This window comes from Bicyclus anynana, chromosome 10, assembly GCF_947172395.1.
Source record: "Bicyclus anynana chromosome 10, ilBicAnyn1.1, whole genome shotgun sequence".
In the NCBI taxonomy this organism is placed as follows: Eukaryota; Metazoa; Arthropoda; class Insecta; order Lepidoptera; family Nymphalidae; genus Bicyclus; species Bicyclus anynana.
The window spans coordinates 317,428-337,975 of record NC_069092.1 but is presented as its reverse complement, the minus strand read 5'-3'; the positions used below and the strand labels follow the sequence as shown (position 1 = coordinate 337,975).

General features: G+C 40.5%; 2 protein-coding genes across 2 annotated transcripts; one reads left to right on the top strand and one right to left on the bottom strand.

The window, feature by feature from the left end:
• The first annotated feature begins 238 nt into the window (after positions 1-238).
• LOC112043579 (eukaryotic translation initiation factor 4E type 2) lies at positions 239-4,195 on the top strand. The gene is made up of 4 exons (XM_024079061.2): positions 239-716; positions 2,468-2,632; positions 3,191-3,313; positions 3,938-4,195. The coding sequence occupies exons 1-4, from the start codon at positions 486-488 to the stop codon at positions 4,169-4,171; spliced, it is 753 nt and encodes a 250-aa protein (XP_023934829.2). The 5' UTR covers positions 239-485; the 3' UTR covers positions 4,172-4,195.
• Positions 4,196-11,460: 7,265 nt separating this feature from the next.
• On the bottom strand, positions 11,461-16,605 carry LOC112043513 (activin receptor type-2A). Its single transcript, XM_024078977.2, has 5 exons — positions 16,260-16,605; positions 14,998-15,902; positions 13,860-14,063; positions 13,542-13,705; positions 11,461-12,449 (listed from the first exon to the last, which is right to left on the bottom strand). Exons 1-5 carry the CDS (start codon positions 16,306-16,308, stop codon positions 12,146-12,148), a joined length of 1,626 nt encoding a protein of 541 aa, XP_023934745.2. The 5' UTR covers positions 16,309-16,605; the 3' UTR covers positions 11,461-12,145.
• Positions 16,606-20,548: the final 3,943 nt, after the last annotated feature.

Below are 20,548 nucleotides of genomic sequence, written 5' to 3'. Positions count from 1 at the left end.
CGATTTATTTATAATAGAATAGAATCTCCATTCTCCACTTTTGACTTTTCATTTTCAATTTTCATGTCGCGAGCGATTGTCAAGTCAATGTCATGCAATTGTCATTGTCAAATCGACGAGCAACACAGAATATAAAAGAGTCCATTAAAGTAACTTCATGGACGGCAAAGTCTCCTTCACTTCATTCAGAAATTATCTACTATTCTGTGGACGTCGCCCATGCTGTCATTGACATTTGACAATTGTTGAATTTTGATGACGGAAAGAAAAAGGTTATACAAAGAAAAAGAGGGAATAGGCTGATTACAATTAATAATTAATAGTATAAATAAATAATAAATAAATAAAGTGTTCGTAATTTTGTTACTTTAATATAATAGGAATATATTAGCGTAGCCAGTGATTAAGCTCGGGAACTGAAAGAGTATATTTAGCAACGTGTCCTAGGTTAGGCCGTTGGGGAATCATGTTATTATTGGCGTAACATGACTGAAAGAAAAATGTGCAAATTCTATAATTTGAACGTACCTGACCGCCGCCCCGGGGACCTGCCCAACCAGAACAATGACGACGAGGACGACGACCGCAACTCTGACGACCCGCTGGAGCCCTACGTGCCCCCGCACGAGCACAAACTGGAGTACAGCTACTGGATGTGGTTCTCGCGCAGGCCGCCCGCGCGCGAGCTCTCCGCTTCCACCACTGGTTATGGGCAGGTAGATCGCTCGCCTGCACAAATACTAGCATTCTACATTCTATGGTCTGGCACACACCACTTAATATATATAAAAAAGGAACAGTTTGCTTGTTCTAAATAAACTTAGAAATTATTTTCGGTGACAAATTTTCTAAATTTACATAGGACAGTAGGGATTTGTGCTCCTTTCATGAAATAAAAAGTAATTCTGGAATTGAAGTAATTCTGGAACAAAACTTTTTGGAAAAGCTTGACCAAGATATAATCTTGGTCAAGCTTTTCCAAAAAGTTTTGTTTATAATAACTAATAAATTAATTTACATTGTTTATATCTGGCTAATTATTTGGTACTGGTTTTAAACTTTTTTACTATCTTATAAAAGGCACATGCAATTTTGCAATTGATAATTTTTCATGTATCAAAAATGTGGTATATCTATAAAATAAATGATAACACATTCAAGTTATTATCATCCTATCCTATAGATTGAAATAGAAATCTATAACAATGTTATTAATCAAAAATAAGTTTGTCTGTCTGTCTGTCTGTTACCTTTTCATGGCTAAACAGCTGAACCAATTAAAGTGAATTTTGATATGATGGTAAATGAGTTCCTGGAGCAGAACCATTTTTCAAGTTGTGTTAAAAATGGTCTATAACTGATTGGTGTAATATATGACAAGATTTTTAAAAAAGAGTTATGATCATGGTAATGAATACATTGACTGTTAAAATGTAAAATGTAATGATAAATAAATGGGGATGAAGGTTTACGCTAATTATTTACAGTTTACACTAATTAGTTGCAGGCGACTGCTACTATGATACAAAGGCACAAGGTCACAATAATTTGAAAACCACTTAACATACAAAGTTATAATATGGCAGGTAGATTGTTCATATTTAGCAGACATCCACTAAGAACTGATTTTGCAAAAGAGCCAGATTAATATCAAAGGCATATGAAGTCTACGAGTTATTATTTTATATTTTTTAATACGACACACACACCCACATTGCAATGCTTGGGCTGTAAACGTTAACAAAAATTAACCAAACAAACACATATTTCATATTATATAATTATTAACTAAATAAAATTAATCTTCATCTGAGTCTTCATCATCAGAATCTTCGTCTTCTGCCAAATTTATTATAAGCGGCGCGTGATCTCTAATTAGAGCTTTTTGTAAATCTTTGTTTTGAAGTTCTTCGGCATGCCTAACACATTTGGCCCAGTCTTCTCGTGTGACATTTTCTATGGCTGAATGTATTTATTTAATTGCAGTAAACACATTTATAGCAAAAAAAATACGCAATGCAATTACATTAGAAACCGACCAATCAGAATCGTCCAAATCATTATTGACTCATCATTAGCACGTGCGCAGGTAGCCGTTTATCGATAATTAGGGTGCGCAGGTAGGCACGCTGCACATTCCTATCTTTTTTGACTTTTATGACCGGACGACTCAGATGATAACGCGCATACTATAACAACTGGTTGTGGCTATCATATAGTAGGTAGATGATATTTCACAGATGATTTGATGTTTATTATAATAAATATCAAATAGTGTATAGGCTAGCTGAGGTCCCGTATTTGTAACAATACTGTCTAAACACCAGACTAATGAAGTGTGTAACTAAAAAAAAATATAAAAAAGCATTAATATTGTTTTCTTTTTATCAAGTGTGTGTATAAAGGTATTCTAGTTACTTGATTAAAAGGTGTTAAATTGTATGTATCAATATACCACCATTTTCAGGCGCTTCGTATGGTTGGTCGCGTGGCGTCTGTGGAGCAGTGGTGGGGGCTATACATGCACCTGACGCGGCCAGCCGAACTGCCCCCCCTCACAGACCTGCACCTCTTCAAGCTGGGCATCAAGCCCATGTGGGAGGACCCCGCTAATGTCAATGGAGGCAAGTGGGTAAGTACAAGAAAGTTATTATATTATTGTAATAATAAACTAAGCTGCTTATCATTATGCTTCTTATTATTTCATAATATCTATCCAGTTGATTTTTAAACATATTTAATGATTTTGATTAATTAAATTAAGTTGATTAACAATGTTTTAGAGCCTGCACAGTTCAGTGAACTTTGTAATGTTTGTAACTCTATAGCACTGCTTGGATCCCAAGTAGTGCAGCCCTGTGTGTTGGTTATACCAACAAGAACTCAGAAAAACTGCCAATTGTTGACAAAAATGCATGTTGTTTGTGATGCAGGCAAAAACAAAAGTATGTTTTTAGTGCTATTATTTTTAATACCCATTTTTTAATATGTCCAATATGACCTATGAAATTGACCTTTCATATATGGATCCAACCCCTAACCTATTGAGCTATTGAGGCTTAACATGCTCATTTCAAGCTACTAATAATGTACCTACAGATTGTGTGTCTCTACTAACTAAGAGACTTTGACCATGGTGTTTGGAAGCGTTTCCAAGATGCAAATGTTATGTTATGTCCAATGGTTGCAGGTGGTGCGACTGCGCAAGTCGCAGACGGGGCGCGCGTGGGAGGACCTGTGCATGGCCATGCTGGGCGAGCAGTTCATGGTGGGCGACGAGATGTGCGGCATCGTGCTCTCCGTGCGCTTCCAGGTGTGCTCCGTCTGCCGCTGTTCTAGCCACTGAACTTAGATTGTGCGCAAATTAAGGCTGAATTCATATGTAAAGCCGCTCCGCTTGAAGTAAAACTTCTTCACACACGCTCCACCTGGGGAGTAAGTTGGTGAATGTGTTACGAAAAGTGTAATCAGGCGGCGAACGACGTTGAGAGAGAGAGTTTAGAAGATTTAATTTTTATTTATTTTTATTCAATGACAAGTCAACCCTTGACTCAAGTGAGATGTTGGAGCTGATGTTAAATAATGATGCAGTCTAAGATGGCAGCCATGCCTCTGACAGTTTCTACTCGGGATCGCAACAGAACGCTAAATCGCTTGTCGTAAGGGTAACTAGCTATGGCTGACGCCTCCCCCAGCCTGGACCAGTGCGCCTTACATCCGCACAAACAACCTATCTCGTGAAGAGAAATTGACAAATGTCAAACAATAGAGCACCACTGGAAATATAAAGAATGAATGAAATGATACATCTCTTTTTGAAAGAATGAATGGAATTGAGACTGCTCCGACGCCATTGGTGTGTATTCTGTCCATTTCTCTTTACGAGATAATCGTTGGTCGTATCATATGGTATTGGTCAACCAGTGTGTGGTGGCAGGAGGACCACCTGGCGGTGTGGCACCGCACGGCGGCGGACGCGGTGGCCAAGGCGCGAGTGCGCGACACGCTGCGGCGCGTGCTGCAGCTGCCCGCCACCGTGCCCGTGGAGTACAAGGCGCACGGCGACTGCCTGCGCGCCTCCGCCTCCGCCTCCGCGCCCGCGCCCGCCTCCGCGCACACCAACAACGCGCACGGCTCGCAAGACGCGCCCGCGCACAACAGCGACTCGTAGCGAACGCGCCGTGCGCCCGCGTCCGCGCCCGCCCCCGCGCCCGCGCCCGCGGCACAGCGTGCACTGCTCGTCGTATTGATAGCGTACTTAGTTGAATGTGTTTCTCTGTCTCACCGGAAGTTACGTTAGCAGGGATTTTGTAAATGTTTTGTATTTGTTGTACATTATTTTTGAACAATGAAAATGCGTTTTTAAGCTGTGAAATGTATTGATGAGCACGCCTATGTTGAAATGCGTGTATTAATTACTCGAGGTGTTTTTGACTGACCCACATAAATTGGGTGAGATACCCCACCCACACCGACACCTGTAATTAATGGATGTCCCCTTACAAGTTAGGTATTGACTCGGATTTTGTATCCCAGAAAACTAGTGAGGATTTCCTGATGTGTATGAAATGTATAGAACAATCGCCAACATAATTTATAGGTTAATTGAACCTTAATTTAAATGTGTTTGTCTTAAAAAGCTGCCATATCTGCTAAAGTATCTTCTGGTGACGTGCGCGAGACGCTGAGCAAGCGTCGACGCAGACGTGGAGCGAGTCGCTTAGAGCCGTGTTCGTCCCTCCTCCCTTGTAATAAAGTCCAATCAGTTTATTAAGAGATGGTGTTTTAATTACTCTGTAACAGCTATTCCCCAAAGAAACACACCGTATAGTAGCCTACTATACTTACCACAGAACAGAAGTTAGATGAAAATCAATAATTTCAGTTTTGGCGGTCCGTCTTTGTCAGCCAAATCTGGACCAATTAAGAAACCTCAATCGGGCCAACCGGGAATCGAACCCGGGATCTCCGTCTTATAAATCCACCTTGCCACGGAGGCCGTCAAGATGTTAATGATAAAAATACGTCCCTCCCATATCGCCAATTACCCACTGGCTAATTTGAAACAAAAAAAAAACAATTGATAAAAAAACTAACACCTATTAAAATAAAAGAACTGCACAAATATGTCTAGAAAATATATTTTAGTACATCAAATTTCAACAGACATTTAGGTATAATATTTGTTATTTATAAAATAAATGATAACTGTAGACGTCACGACACTTACTGCTCTACTGCAGAACCCGCGCTAGCACGAGACACGACTTACACTACAGCTGTGGACACCGGGAGCTGGGCTTGGGACATTCAAAGCTTAACGTGAACCTTCTGACGGGCTGAGCATGCCCCCGACGTAATGCCAGCCACACACGGTCAAGTTTACCGTCCAGTTTGCAGCGCGCTTAGGAATGGTAGCAGTGGAAAAAATATCGTTATAAAATATCGATTGTGGGTGTTTTTAGCATTTTTTTCACTGTCTACATCCCCTAAAGCGTCCTACAAACTTGACGGTGAACTTGTTTGTGTGTGGCGTAAAGTATGCCACCGACTGATCTGATTTATCCTCGTGTGCGGTACGTGTCTAGTGGATGCGTTTGTCAGTATGTTTTTCATTTTAATTTGCTTATTTCATTGTTACGCAGTGCAAGTGAGATGAAAATATAATTTTCTTTCTGTTTAACAATATAAATATAAACTTGATTTACTTACCCACTCGGTTCAACAACTAGGATTACTAGTTGTTGAACCGAGTGGGTAAAGTACGAGTAGGTAAAACATTTTCAAGCAATGAAAGCTGCTAGCTGCTAGTAATGTAAAGGCAACAATTTTCATGTTTAGTGTTACAAAGTATCAAAGGGACTCTAACTTGTGAATAAACTTTGAAGTGTCAATCCACAGTTAAGATTTGAACGTCTCAAAGAAGGGGGCCTGAACATATACATCACGGTAACGCAGATATACATAACATCACGTACAAATCCAAATAACAAAGCAATAGAAATGGAGTGTCACTTCATACTATATAACAATGTCGCCAACGGATACCTGGCTCTAGGTCTAGACCACGAGTGTGGAGTAGGCCCATAACATGCAGTATTAGACATACATTAACTTTACACTACGGCATTCTCTTTATGTTACAGTGCGTAAGACGCAATGTAGTTCAAACTTACAATACAGACGGTTACGCTAGCCACAAACGGTCAATTATTCTCACGTTTCTGTAGCACCCACGACTATAATTGATCGTGTGTTGGTCACTGCTCGTATAGTATGCCGCGTGGGTACTACCGTTTGCTTTTGAGAAACGTGAGAATAATTGACCGTCAATGGCGACCTTTACAGTGATTACGGTTCTTCAGTTTTGGAGGTGTAAACCAGTGGCGCAGCAGCATAGATGCAAAAATGCACTGCTAACCCTGAACATTCATTATGAACCTGAACATATTGTACGATTTGCAAGTATGTAAAGGGCATACTCTAATTAAACACCTTTTGCTCGCCATTGGTGTATACGCCACCTGCGCGACGACAGGATCTCGCTTATGCACCATTTCTATTGCCTTGTTGTTAACACTTATATGCTTACTTGAAATAATATTAAAAATACATCGTAGAACATTTTTACACCAACATAAATGTTTCAACTTTAAAGCGTTTTCATTGTATCATACAGATTGAGCTACACATTTACAAATTGTCTAAAGGTTGGCACACACTTGCGGGTTCTACAGGACCAATACACCTGGGTCGCATGACATCACCTATTTGTGATTTCCTAAAGAACAAAATGTATGAAGTCCGACTCGATAACCGTGCAGCTATCGAGGCTCCGGATTTATTAGACTACGTGGTAATTGAAAAAAAATATACATATTATCGTCTGGGCTCCTGAACAAATAGGTTTATGATCACAGTACACAATGTGATGGATCTCATCCACCCACAGTTACTCGTATCAGCATATGGCGACGCATGCGCCGCGTGCCGCCCGCCCGCGCGTGTGTACCAACCTTAACCTTTCCTAGTTTGTACATACGATCACTGTTCACAGAACACGTTATACGCTTTCAACTCCTTCCAATAAATCAGAAGTTATAATATAATTTAATAAATTATTTTACATAAAACAGTAAATTGCTTATATGATTATAGGCCACTATGTTTTTCAATACAATTCAGTGCGCGTTGTCCGAGTAGGTTTAAATCACAGAACCAGCCGGGCGCAGAAGCGTGAAATACAAATTATATTCTATCAAGTTTGACGTCATAGATTGAGAGACGTGGAGACATGGAATGGACTAACAGCCTGCAATAGCCAGCCATACCACATTTCATGAAGGCTGAAACTTTGTCAGCCCATGCTCTTACTATAGAGTGCCTTTGGAAGTCAGCAAGGTTCCATACGCATTTGTCCAAGTATAAAACGTATTTTAATATATACTTTAAAATCATGTCCATAACTACCTTACATAGTTTCGCTGCATACGGTGGTAAATATAATTTTAACAAACTTTGAGTCTCTAGCGATGGGTTTTCGGTGACAGAAATCATGTGATTTCAAGGAAAATACTAAAAAACTTGCAGATAAATCTGTTTATACTTTGACAGTTCAGGATCTGGCCTTGAAGTCTGCTACATTCCACCACGATCTGAATGTCATGATCGGCTCCCGTCGGCGCAGTAGCTCGGGCTGACACACAGTCGCCCTTCATACAATGTGGTATGTGATAAGATTGTATCGCAAGCTCTCGTTCTGTCACCGCCCGGCTAATTGCCGCCCGCTGTTGTGAAGCGCACTGTGGGCAGCACAACTAGTTGGCCATCAGGGCATCAGAACATCTATAAATTAACACTAGTACAAAATATTTGTATTCTATTCAATAACGAAGGTTTGGTTTTGGTTGTGTGAGTGTGACGGCAAAAGCACGTTTGTGTGAGTGGAAGGAGCGTCAGCAGAACAGAAACGGGTATGTAAATTATTTGTTACAATTATATTGGAACTTAGTTACGAACAAACTGTTGCTTAATAACATACAGGCATATGAATGCTTTAATGGTGATTAATTAATGAAGTTTCACACATAAACGCGTCTATTACTCGACCACTATTATTACATCTTCAGTAAACCTTCATCATAAAAATAAAACGTACAACACAGTGTTTTTGTATTTGTGATAATTTCTCAAAGAGCTTCCCTCTCTCCCTTCGACCAAGTAACTGTGCGCTAGAACGTTGTTATAGTACAGCCGCTGTGTCCACAACCTAAAACTGCCATTCAGAGAAAGTCCTAAAGCTATCTTACAGCTACAAGTATGTACATTTGGCAACCTCTTACTCTACGTGTGGTGATATGCTCGGCAGGAAATCAAACCGTATTCCCTATTGATATTTCGTATCGATATAATATAAAAATCACAATTACATACAATGATATCATCTTCGCTCGATATCTTTTGTGTTCATTTGACATAATGCTGCGATTTTAAAACTTTATCTTATGAAATTGAAACCCACGTCATATCGGAAATGGTTACAAACCAATAGTAGCATGCCACTGTATCACAAATTGGGTTAATAATTAATTTTAGAACATCGAGTGTACCTGATGTATTACATGGAAAATATTTAAATTAACGTTTTTCATCAAAGTTAATCCCACTTCTGATGTGCTAATGATAAAATTATGCTTTATTTTGAACATATTACTACTTAAAATGTATCTTTTTAAATAAATTTGTTAATAATTAGAAGCTATAGCTTAAAGGTTACAATCTTTTACAAGAAATTAAAGTATAGATACTTTCTAGTAAAAGAATATATATTTTTACAAAACTAAAATGTACCAACTGAGTCATTGACCATTATTATAACTATTGCTTCGCACGCAGCTTTATGTAAGCAATTGCACTTCATTGCAGTACACTGCTGGTATGTAGCAATTAACATTGTTCATACATGGACGCAAAATTTCAACAAAATAAGTGTATCAACTTATTTTTAATTAAACCTAGATATGAATCTCTAAAATCTATTGGGGTTAAAGTGAGTTAGCCTCCAAATTATTCATCATCTTCATTCAGAACTAATTTGCAATCACTTCTTACCCTTCAGTGGCCTTCAATAAATTAAAGCTACTGAACTCACATTGAAACTTTATCCATTGCACTTATGATATGAAATATTATTAATGTACCTATCACCCAAAGAAATACCAATGTAAAACATGCTTGAAATAAGTTCAGTAGCTTTTAATTTATAATAGTTACAGTCGGTCAGTCATTATGAATGATTTTCACAATTCTTCACTCATATACTTTTCAGAATCTCTTATAAAAATAAATTACAGACTAGATTTGTTTATTTATCTGTTTGTCACTATCCGAGTTTATATCACACTGCCGCAAGTCCCGACTGGCGGTTGTCTACGCACATCCTATCGATCTGTTACCACCGGACTGGACCGAATAAATAAATACGGAAGACAGTGTGACAGTTTTTTTCTTGAATTCTCAAATCAGGCAGTTCCCTCCAAATCCAATTATATTCCTAAATAGCATAAGCGTGATTTAGTATATTCATTCTCCTAATATTTTTAGTCAGGAAGATGACGATTCTTCTTTGAGGAAAGCTGAAAGGTCTGCCAGATATTTAAGGCTCGTAACAGTGAAACAAATGAATGCGTTCGCAGTCGGCGGCTTTTGCGGCAGTGTGCTATTACTTTGTTCTACGATTCGACGTTTTAGCTCAACAAAAGACATACAGCGGAAGAACGATTGTTTCAAGTTTTCAATATCTACCTTAGTTGCTCGAATACAGGGGCCGCGATGACTGGCGAGGCAAGATATGTATATTACAAAAGTCATATAACAGTCTCACCTCTTTGGTTGGACGTACCTACTTCAGGGCCCCAAACTACCTAAATAGCCAATAAATCGGCAAAAATTAGATATGCTACGTTGTAATATAAAACAATTATTGTATAAAGCATTTGTATAAATAAAAAGTTTAAATATGGCCACGAATATGACGTATATAAAATAGTTTAAAACAACTACTCATTGTTAAGAACCTAAAATACCGATTCTATTCTATTGCAACAGATTTCGATATCCAACGTTATTACTACAATACATCTACACCTCTTCAATAGGTTATCTATGCATGCAATTTATTAGTTGTATTATTAATATTCCTTTATATAAAATAAAAATAAATTTATTAGTAAAAACTAAATTAAAATAAATGCAAAAATGCGTAAATAATGAAAATAAATGAATTTTTACAATGCAAAATCATAATATTTACATGGATCTATATGCGTATGTAATAAAAACTAACTGTTATTATTACAATGGTCAGAGCACTCTCTGAGTTATCACAAAGAGTCGCCTATCAGAAATTTACAAATGGAAGCTGCCTCACACCATACAATACCGACAATTCTAATTAATAGTGTATGTTACCGTTGAAATGTAAAATATGTTAGTTTATAAACTCACTCGCAATATTGTAATCTGTTGATATATTGTGAACTGAACATACTGATTACAATTTAACGTGTTATTTTTCGGATTAGTATAGATTATATTAAACAAAAAATAAAATAAATAGCATGATACAGATGATGAACCTCAAGCCGGATCCAGACTCTTGCCAAACCCAAACCAACTATCATCTAGAATTCTAGATAATGTTTGTCAGGTCTGCTAAATGTTTTTTATAAAATATATATTTTATTTATTTATGCGGATATTGTAGACAAAGTTTTTATTTGCCGTGCTGTGAATATTTAAAATACCAATGTCGAGAGAATCGATCAGTGTGTCAACGCATGTCGTTCACGACGCTACTCTAACCTCTAACCTAGCTACTCACTCCGTTAGTGACAGAACCACAACATCAATTTATTGATAACTTACTTACATCTTACGACTATCGATTATGTCATACGACATGATATGACAATGTACAACTTTATAGGAAATCATTGCAAGCTTTGGCATCCCAGGACGTCATTTTTAATAGTTAGGCATCAACCTTTATAGATATGGACTTGCAAGTCATGACATTTCTTTGGACATTTGGAACTTGATAGTCCAATATTTTTTAATTTTCTGTAATGCCAACACTTGCTAGCCTACTCCTACTACTCAGACCAAATGCTGGAAGTAACCTGAGTAACGTAAAGACATACTGAAAGGCCTAACTTGACTACACAACAGGGCATCAAGACAATGATAAATGTAATAAAATTCCAGCTTCCGATTTATAACCAAAAAGTTGGTTACACTTCAGAGATCCTTGGTTTCAAATTTAATTTTAATTTATAAAGTTCCTTGTGAAGTCTATTTATATCATTAATTTAATACATAAATATTGTATTACAATATCATTTGTTAGGTTTTTTATATTTCAATAATCTAATCATGAGTTTATAAGACTTTCAAATTACATTAAAGTGTCTACAGACATATTTCGGAACCTAAGCGTTACTCCTAAATGTTGCACTTACATTTTATATTTTATTTTCGAAAAAATAAATTTGGAGCTCCTTACATGAAAACCTCTTAATTTATTATTCATTAATACATTCGCTATGGCACAACAGCCACACTCTATCACGAAGAAATACGTCCATATTTAACCAGAAAATATTTACAGAAGTATTTAATAATGTAAATGTTTTACATTCGATCAAAGGTTCCGACCAAACCTTTGGTGTCAAAGTTTTTGACAAACAGATCTTGCGGTAGTACGCAAATGTCTTTCCTTTTGTTATCATTAATTGCCTTTAACTCGTGTGCCGTTGCTCTTGAATAACATTAAATTTTGGTGCTGTCTAAAAGTTCCATCACATTCCAAGTCGAGCATAAAATACTTTACAGAAAATACAAATCAAATATTGTAGTAAAAAATTTAGTTAACAGAACAATAATACAGCCAACAGGCTAATGAGAGTTGTAAAATTAGAAATCGTAATCAGGGAAATTTGGTTACTTTTTCATACACCAAAACTATTAATAACAAAAAAAATGCTCAGTCCCTTAAGATTCGTTATAAAGAGTTTCGACAGTATTGGCGTGGCACGGCGCGTCACAGCACGATGAGCGGCAGCAGCTCGGCCGGCGGCGGCGGCGGTCAGCAGGCGGCGGGCGGCAGCAGCGGCGCCAGCGCGGCGTCGGGCGGCGCGCAGTGGCCCGCCACGCGCTCCAGCACGCACGACGCCGACAGGCGCGCCTCTGCGTCGTGGTCCCAGCACTCCTCCATGGTGTCGCACAGCACGGCCAGCCCCGCGTGCTCGCGCCACGCCGCCGGCAGCTGCGGCCGCAGCTTGCGCTGCACCACCGCCTCCTGCATCTCCTCCAGGCCGGGGTGCGCGCCCACCTCCTCCTCCAGCGGCAGGCGGTACGGCGCCAGCGGCTCCAGGCCGCCCTCCTCGCACCTGACCACAGAGCGACACATGTAGCGGCGTGCGGCCACCTGCCGTGCGCGTGCCGACACTCACCTGGAGGCGATCTCCCACAGCACGAGCGCGCAGGCGTACATGTCTATCCGCAGGAAGGCGTCCTTGGTGAAGTTGATGGCGCCGTCCAGCACCTCGGGCGCCATGTAGCGGCGCGCGGCCACCTGCCGTGCGCGTGCCGACACTCACCTGGAGGCGATCTCCCACAGCACGAGCGCGCAGGCGTACATGTCTATCCGCAGGAAGGCGTCCTTGGTGAAGTTGATGGCGCCGTCCAGCACCTCGGGCGCCATGTAGCGGCGCCCGGCCACCTGCCGTGCGCGTGCCGACACTCACCTGGAGGCGATCTCCCACAGCACGAGCGCGCAGGCGTACATGTCTATCCGCAGGAAGGCGTCCTTGGTGAAGTTGATGGCGCCGTCCAGCACCTCGGGCGCCATGTAGCGGCGCGCGGCCACCTGCCGTGCGCGTGCCGACACTCACCTGGAGGCGATCTCCCACAGCACGAGCGCGCAGGCGTACATGTCTATCCGCAGGAAGGCGTCCTTGGTGAAATTGATGGCGCCGTCCAGCACCTCGGGCGCCATGTAGCGGCGCGCGGCCACCTGCCGTGCGCGTGCCGACACTCACCTGGAGGCGATCTCCCACAGCACGAGCGCGCAGGCGTACATGTCTATCCGCAGGAAGGCGTCCTTGGTGAAGTTGATGGCGCCGTCCAGCACCTCGGGCGCCATGTAGCGGCGCGCGGCCACCTGCCGTGCGCGTGCCGACACTCACCTGGAGGCGATCTCCCACAGCACGAGCGCGCAGGCGTACATGTCTATCCGCAGGAAGGCGTCCTTGGTGAAGTTGATGGCGCCGTCCAGCACCTCGGGCGCCATGTAGCGGCGCGCGGCCACCTGCCGTGCGCGTGCCGACACTCACCTGGAGGCGATCTCCCACAGCACGAGCGCGCAGGCGTACATGTCTATCCGCAGGAAGGCGTCCTTGGTGAAGTTGATGGCGCCGTCCAGCACCTCGGGCGCCATGTAGCGGCGCGCGGCCACCTGCCGTGCGCGTGCCGACACTCACCTGGAGGCGATCTCCCACAGCACGAGCGCGCAGGCGTACATGTCTATCCGCAGGAAGGCGTCCTTGGTGAAGTTGATGGCGCCGTCCAGCACCTCGGGCGCCATGTAGCGTCGCGTGCCCACCTGCCCGTGCGCGTCGCCGCAGCCGACGCCCGCCACGAACACCTGGGTAACGTCACACCTCCAGGTATCAGTTATAAAGCGAAGCATCTTGTCGCAGTTACAGTTGCTGTTCTCTAAGGTCCGAGGACAATTTGAACTAGTGACTTTTTGTGTCATAAAGTGTAACAATAGCGTTTTATTACAACAACATGCTTACCAGCGCTAACCCAAAGTCAGCGACACAAGCTGTGAGGTCCGCCTTCAGCAGCACGTTCTTGGACTTGAAGTCCCGGTGTGCGATGGCGGGCTTCCCCCCGCCCTCCTCGTGCAGGTGCGCCAGGCCGCGCGCCACGCTGGCCGCCACGCGCCACGCCTGCGCCCAGCTCAGCGTGTGCCCCTTCAGGTAGTCGCACAGGGAACCCTGCGAGTGAATCATTTCATTACACTTATGTGCACACTCATCTCCACTCCACACTATATTATAATATATTATACAAAATATAATGTAAATAAATTTCCATACAAGAAACTGTGTAACATTGCAAGAAAATTGGGTAAAAATAATAGTAAAATAACTTATTTACATTGATCATAGTCAAATATAATCATATTTTAATATGACAAAATCTAATTAATATAATTTAAATTTAGTATATTTTCTTTTTAGGTTTTATGATATGTAGTTATAGATTTTTAGGTACGTAGTTTTAATATTATTGTAAAACTTTATAAAATTGAATGAATAAAAGTATGTTAGCTAAAAAGACAAATTAAAATAATTGTTTTTGTAAGTCAGTAAATCAACTTTAAATAGCAATTGTGTAAAATCTCATGTGACATAAGGGTTTGAGAGAGTGGTTTAAGCCACATTGCACATGTCAACAGGCGGCTCAGACAAATTGTTATAAAACTATATGATATACATAAAATAATAAATTTTGGTGGCCTTCTGTGGCGCAGTGAGTTGTTTGTGTGGTATCTAAGTAGAAGGATCTACAAGACCTCCTGCTTTGATTCCTCCTTACTCCACTCCTGCCTTCGATTCCTGGCTGGGCCAATTGAGGTTTTCTTAATTGGTCCAGGTCTAGCTGGTGGGAGTGTGACTTCAACTTATACCGTGGCTAGTGCCGGCAAAGGATACTACAAAGTGATTTAGTGTTCTGGTACAATGTTGTGTAGAAACCAAAATGGTGTGGATTTTCATCCTCCTCCTATTAAGTTAGCCCGCTTCACTAAGACTGCATCATCACTTACCATCAACCATGAGGGGTGTTTGAAGTCGATGGCTACAGAATAAAACAAAAATAATAAGCTGTACACACAATCCAACTTTCACAATGTATTTATATAAGTACCTTTTCATGATAAGCTGTGATGAGCCAGTACTCGGCCTGTAGGTTATCTCCCTTCTTATCAACTCCGATGTAATGCAGAATGTTGGGGTGGTCCATGCGTGGCAGGCGGTATATCTCCTGCTCCGCCAGCCACGACTGCTTGTCTTGTAATGGGAACACTTTGACGGCCACATCTTTCTGCCCGAGTTTAGCTCTCCACACTGCGCCGTACCTTCCCCTGGCACGCACCTCACACAGTGTTATCTGGGCGAGCAATCCTGCAGACTCATTTTCCATGCCGCCACCAGCAGATGGGGGTCTAGAAAGTGACGCCTCTCCGCTTCCCAATTCAGCAAAAGAACTGCCTTTACGTTTTCTGTATAACAAGTAACATCCAACTAAAACTGCAAATAGTAGAAATAAAGGTGTCAGTGTATATGCAATAACAGCTGTGGTGTCATCTTCTGGGGTGGGTAACGGCGTAGCTGGGACTTTCTCAGGAGGATACTCTGTCTGAGAGGCAATAGCCAAGCCAGGGAATGTAGCGTTTGCGTTACACATGTCCCCCTCGCAGCAGCAGTGGAGGAGAGGCAGCTTGGAGCTGTGCAGCCTGCAGCTGGAAGCTCTGTCTGTGCACGACACTGTGTCCAGGAAACATCCTTTCACTTTAACTGTGGCCGTGTTGTTGGCTTCATCGAACAGCCACAGGGTGAAGCAGTGGTTGCTTTTGTCCGTCTCGATGGGCTGGCACTCCTCTCTCTGAACAGGTGAGGGTGTACTGGTGGCATTTGCTGAAGAGTTATTCAGCTTAGAGTCACTGTAGACTTCACAGTATTTGGTTTCAATGCCACCTTCTTTTGGCCGAGGCGGCAGGTTTTCATCTGAAGGCGGGGCTGCTAGAGATCTCATGGTTGTTCCATGTATGCCTACCGACAACAACATACATGAATTTAGATTAGAATTCATGTGACATATAATTAATAAAATAGTAGTAAATAATAAAAAAAAAATATACACAACAGAAATAGATTAAGTAAAAAATTGTTACATTTAATGACCTAAAAACTGTGGAATAAAAACATTTTATAAATTATGTTAAAATCTTTCTTTGTTTTTAAGTATATGGCAATGCTATTTCTGATTTATAAACAAAGTTTACTTGAATATAAATGTTATTGACTACATTACATTAATAGAATAAAGATAGGCACTTTGCCTCTGTCCCAGACTGCGTAAATTGGGTAATCGTCCAAGACGTCTATCTACAAATTTGCTCTACTCACCTAGCACAAGCAAAGATAAATGCATCACTATCTTAGACTTAGAAGCCATGATTGTGAGGCGCAGGCGGAATTAGGCGCCGCCGCGCGACCGGTCACTACAGCCCGATGTTATTTTTATACACGGCCCCGACATCAAAGGTCTATTTAGGAATTCCTAACAGAAGTACTTGCGAGTTCGTATACGAAACAACACACATATTATTATTACCACAATTTAACACAACACTGCCATAATACAGTTCTTAATGAATTGGACACCAGCAATCAAAACAATTAATCAAAACAATTAGGCTAATAGTTGTGATTCAGTCCCGAACTTCCGATTTTTTATTTTTCTGATCTGTGAAACTATCAAAAATGTAAAAGCTTGGGCTTGGATTTATTTTTTTGACATTTGATTTGAACGAAAGCGAGAGCGAGAGGAAACTGGACTCACTATACAGCTACAGATTATAAAGATATGATTAGTATCTAATAATCTGTGGATATCTTAGACCATTAAAAAGAATGGACCTGTTTCGCACCCAAATTCACCAACAAAAAGTCTGTCGTTTTTTGAGGGCGACGAGGTAAACTCACACATCGAAAATCACACATTTAACACCAGTAAATATTAAGTATATTCCCTAAACTACGCACAAATATGTAATTGACTCGCAATACACACACGCGTAATTTTTTCACAGAATATATATTATATAGAATGTTCGATTATTTGATCGATTTTTTGCTGTTCTGTCAAAAGAATTGATTCTTTTTAGAAATCGTTTTTATTACAAATTTGATAAAATTATGGTAGAAATACTTACAAATGAAACTTTACTCCATATTTTACTAAATTACAAGTTTTTGGCCGTTTTTTATGCCATTCAACTACATAAACCTGCATTTTTAGGGTGCTCTTCATCATTGATTTTTGATTTTTGATCTTTGCCAGAGGGGTAATATCATAAAGTAGTATAAAATATTAGGAAATATCTAGCGAGACAGGTCCTGATAAAATGGTCGAAGTTTAGCATAGATCAAATAATATATTACTGTGTGGACATGGAGAACTTGTGAGGTGAGTGTGTAGCGTTATCCATACAAATATTATTGTTTAATTATTACTTTAGCTTGTCTACATTAATATTTAGTTCGTAGATTATCTATAAGTTTACAACGTACCAAATTGTAAGTTAACATGTGCGCACACACATGTGGCGCCCACATGCCGATACTAACCACTCAACAGCACATTACTAACCCAATGTATTTAGTTATATTAAACCAGTTGAACAGTAAAGGGCGATCGATAAACACTATCTAATCAAAATTCATTAATTTCATTTTCAAGTACGCTTAGTTTACAAGCACTTTTGAAACATCTAGGTTGACTATTTGGATCCACCAGTCTGCTACCCGGTAAGTTGCAGCCATAGAATAGTATGCAGCTTAGCCGCAGACTGCGAAAGTAATAGACGGAAGGTAACATTCGCCAAATTCCTTCGATAAAAAATAGAACAACAAGCTTACGATATAAATAAACGAGACAAGGCCATTCGATATTGTATGCCTTTTTCAGACCTAGCAACGGGTAAATCAAGTTAATAAAATTAACAATAAAAAATGGGCACAACATTTCGTGCGTGTCTGTGGTCGTGTGGCAAGTCAACCCGAATTAAAGCAGCGTCAAGCGTGGTGGGTTTATTTATACTCCTTAAAGAGCGACGTTTGGCCCTTTAGTGAGCCGTTAAAATGTACTGTTAATGTCAGACTGACCTTTTAAACCCAAAGATGAATGCGACAGTATTCTTTTCAAAGAAAGATGCGCGGTGTTATTTCGATTTAAAAGAGGTCTCTTAAACGGAGCACCCATCTCCTGGCAACGTACAGCTAAATACTATGTGTGACCTGTGTGACCTTTGATACTTACATGAGCTTCGAGATTCACCATCGCGATACAAAAAGCCAGACAAAGGGCTGCTTTGTCTGTCTGCTTTATAAGTGACTATCGGACGCCCGCAACTTCGTCCGCGTAAAAATCGATGTCAACTTTCAACCCACACACACACACCCACACGCATTCTATTTTGCAAGTTTTATAACTTATACCTAATAAATAGTCCACTTATCATTTTACATTTACAAATGTACCTAGAAAAATTAAGGACTTTCCGTACAAACTTTCTACCACTACTTCACCCATTTCTGATTTTGTTTTCGCGACAAAAAGTATCCTATTATCCTTCTACGTATTATGGTCTCAAATCGTCTTAAGTATCGTTTGAATTCATTCTGTAGTTTCAGCGTGATGCCCGGTCAAAAAAAAGGCAAACAGACAGACAAAAAATAGAAAATAGGCTTCAGTATCGATCTCCTACATCTACCCTACCCGTACCCTAACTGTATCCTACCCCTACCTTACCCGTACCCTACCCTACCCGTAATCTTCCCTTTCTCTACCCCTAGGATAGGGGTAGGCCTACCCCTATCCTACCCTTAACCTAGGCATACACTCCCCTACCCTGCCCTACCCCACCCTACCCCTACCCTACCCTTACACAACCCCTACCCTACCTGTACCTAAGCAACACCCTACCCTACCTTTCCTACCTTACCCTACCCTTAGCAAAATCGGTCCAGCCCTATGAGCGTGGTACGATTACAAAGGGAAATAGAGACCTCTATGCTAAAATTATTATCTTTGGATCTACTGGACCGATTTGAAAGATTGTTTTACTAATAGAAAGCTACCTTATTTGCAAGTGTCATAGGCTATGTTTGATTCCCAAATTCACACAGGAACGGGAACTACGTAATTGAAAGTGCGGGGCGTCATGTAGCGGAATTTCTGCGAAATTAGAAATTTTGTATTATCTCCGAAACTATTTAACTAATTAACATAAAGGCCAAATCTTATCTCCATAATATCCTTGTGATTATTAAATAATTTATTTTGATAAGGATTTAAGTTAAGTAGCATAAATAATGACGCAAACCTAAGTATATAAAATTTATAATTTTTAAAACACAAAAGGTACTATATCTGCTAATATATAGAAGATAGATATACGGTGTTGCGGATTTTTTTGTAGAACTTTTAAAGATACATAAAGCCTCCATACATTAATTTCAATTTTACACAATGGTTAAGGCAGCGCATGCGAATAAGTCTGCTTAAGAGGATTTTCGGTCCGACCTGTATGACAAAAACTGTGTTAACTCGGCGAATATATATCATACTACTATAAAATAGCCTATAGCACTCCCCGATAATGTAGCATTCTACTGGTGAAAAAATTTTTGAAATCGGACCAGTAGTTCCGAAGATTACCCCATTTAAAAAATGTGACAAACTTACAAACTTTACCTCTTTATAATATTAGTATAGACAAAACTAAAACCCCTTCAGAGGTGCCAACATGATGGTGCTTCAGCGCCGCCCAAAACTTTCGGTGACACCGTTAAGGTCCAATTAAGGCACAAACAGAAAACAAGGACTGAATTCTTTGTTTAAGTTTAAAAAAATTGTGGATGCTTCTTGTACAAGCCGACAAATTCAAACGTTCGTTTGTATTGAGGTGAAAAAGTTCTGGCATAGGTATACAATATCTTACTCACGTACCAGATTTCTTAAATTGCTTTAAAACGTATATAAATTTGATATAAATGATTATATTGGATAGGAACAGGCCGGGGATGCTATAAACTCATTGTTCTAACTGAATCATTTCGCAAAATTGCAAATGTCCGAGTGTATTTTCTGCTATCAAAATACTAAATATATAACAAATATACTTTCCAGAAATAAATGACCTAAATATTTCTGTGACGAAAAGAATTAATAACAAACAAATATTATTTTAACGATCCGAGACTAGGTTGCTAACTGTGGCCCTCATAAAAAGGCTCAAAATTACTCTACGGGCAGTGAGGAAATGAGGAGATCCGCAGAAGCACCAAAGTCACTGACATAGTTCAGCAAGTCATGAAGCTAAAGTGGCATTAGGCAGGACACAGTTCGAAAAGTCGATGGACGTTGGGATTCCAAGGTGCTAGAATGGCAAACCCTCGCACCGGAAAGCACAGTGTAGTTGACCCCCCACTAGGTGGACCGAGGACATAAAGCGGGTTGCAGGGAGCCGCTGGATGCTGGCGGCTCGAGAACGTTTTGTTTGCAAGTCCATGCAAGAGGCCTATGTACAGCAACCAGCAGTAAACCTCCATCGGTTGTTAACAATGATAATTATTTTAACCTTTTTTTGGTGTCACAAAGCTACCCTTAGTACATTTTATTAACAGTATGA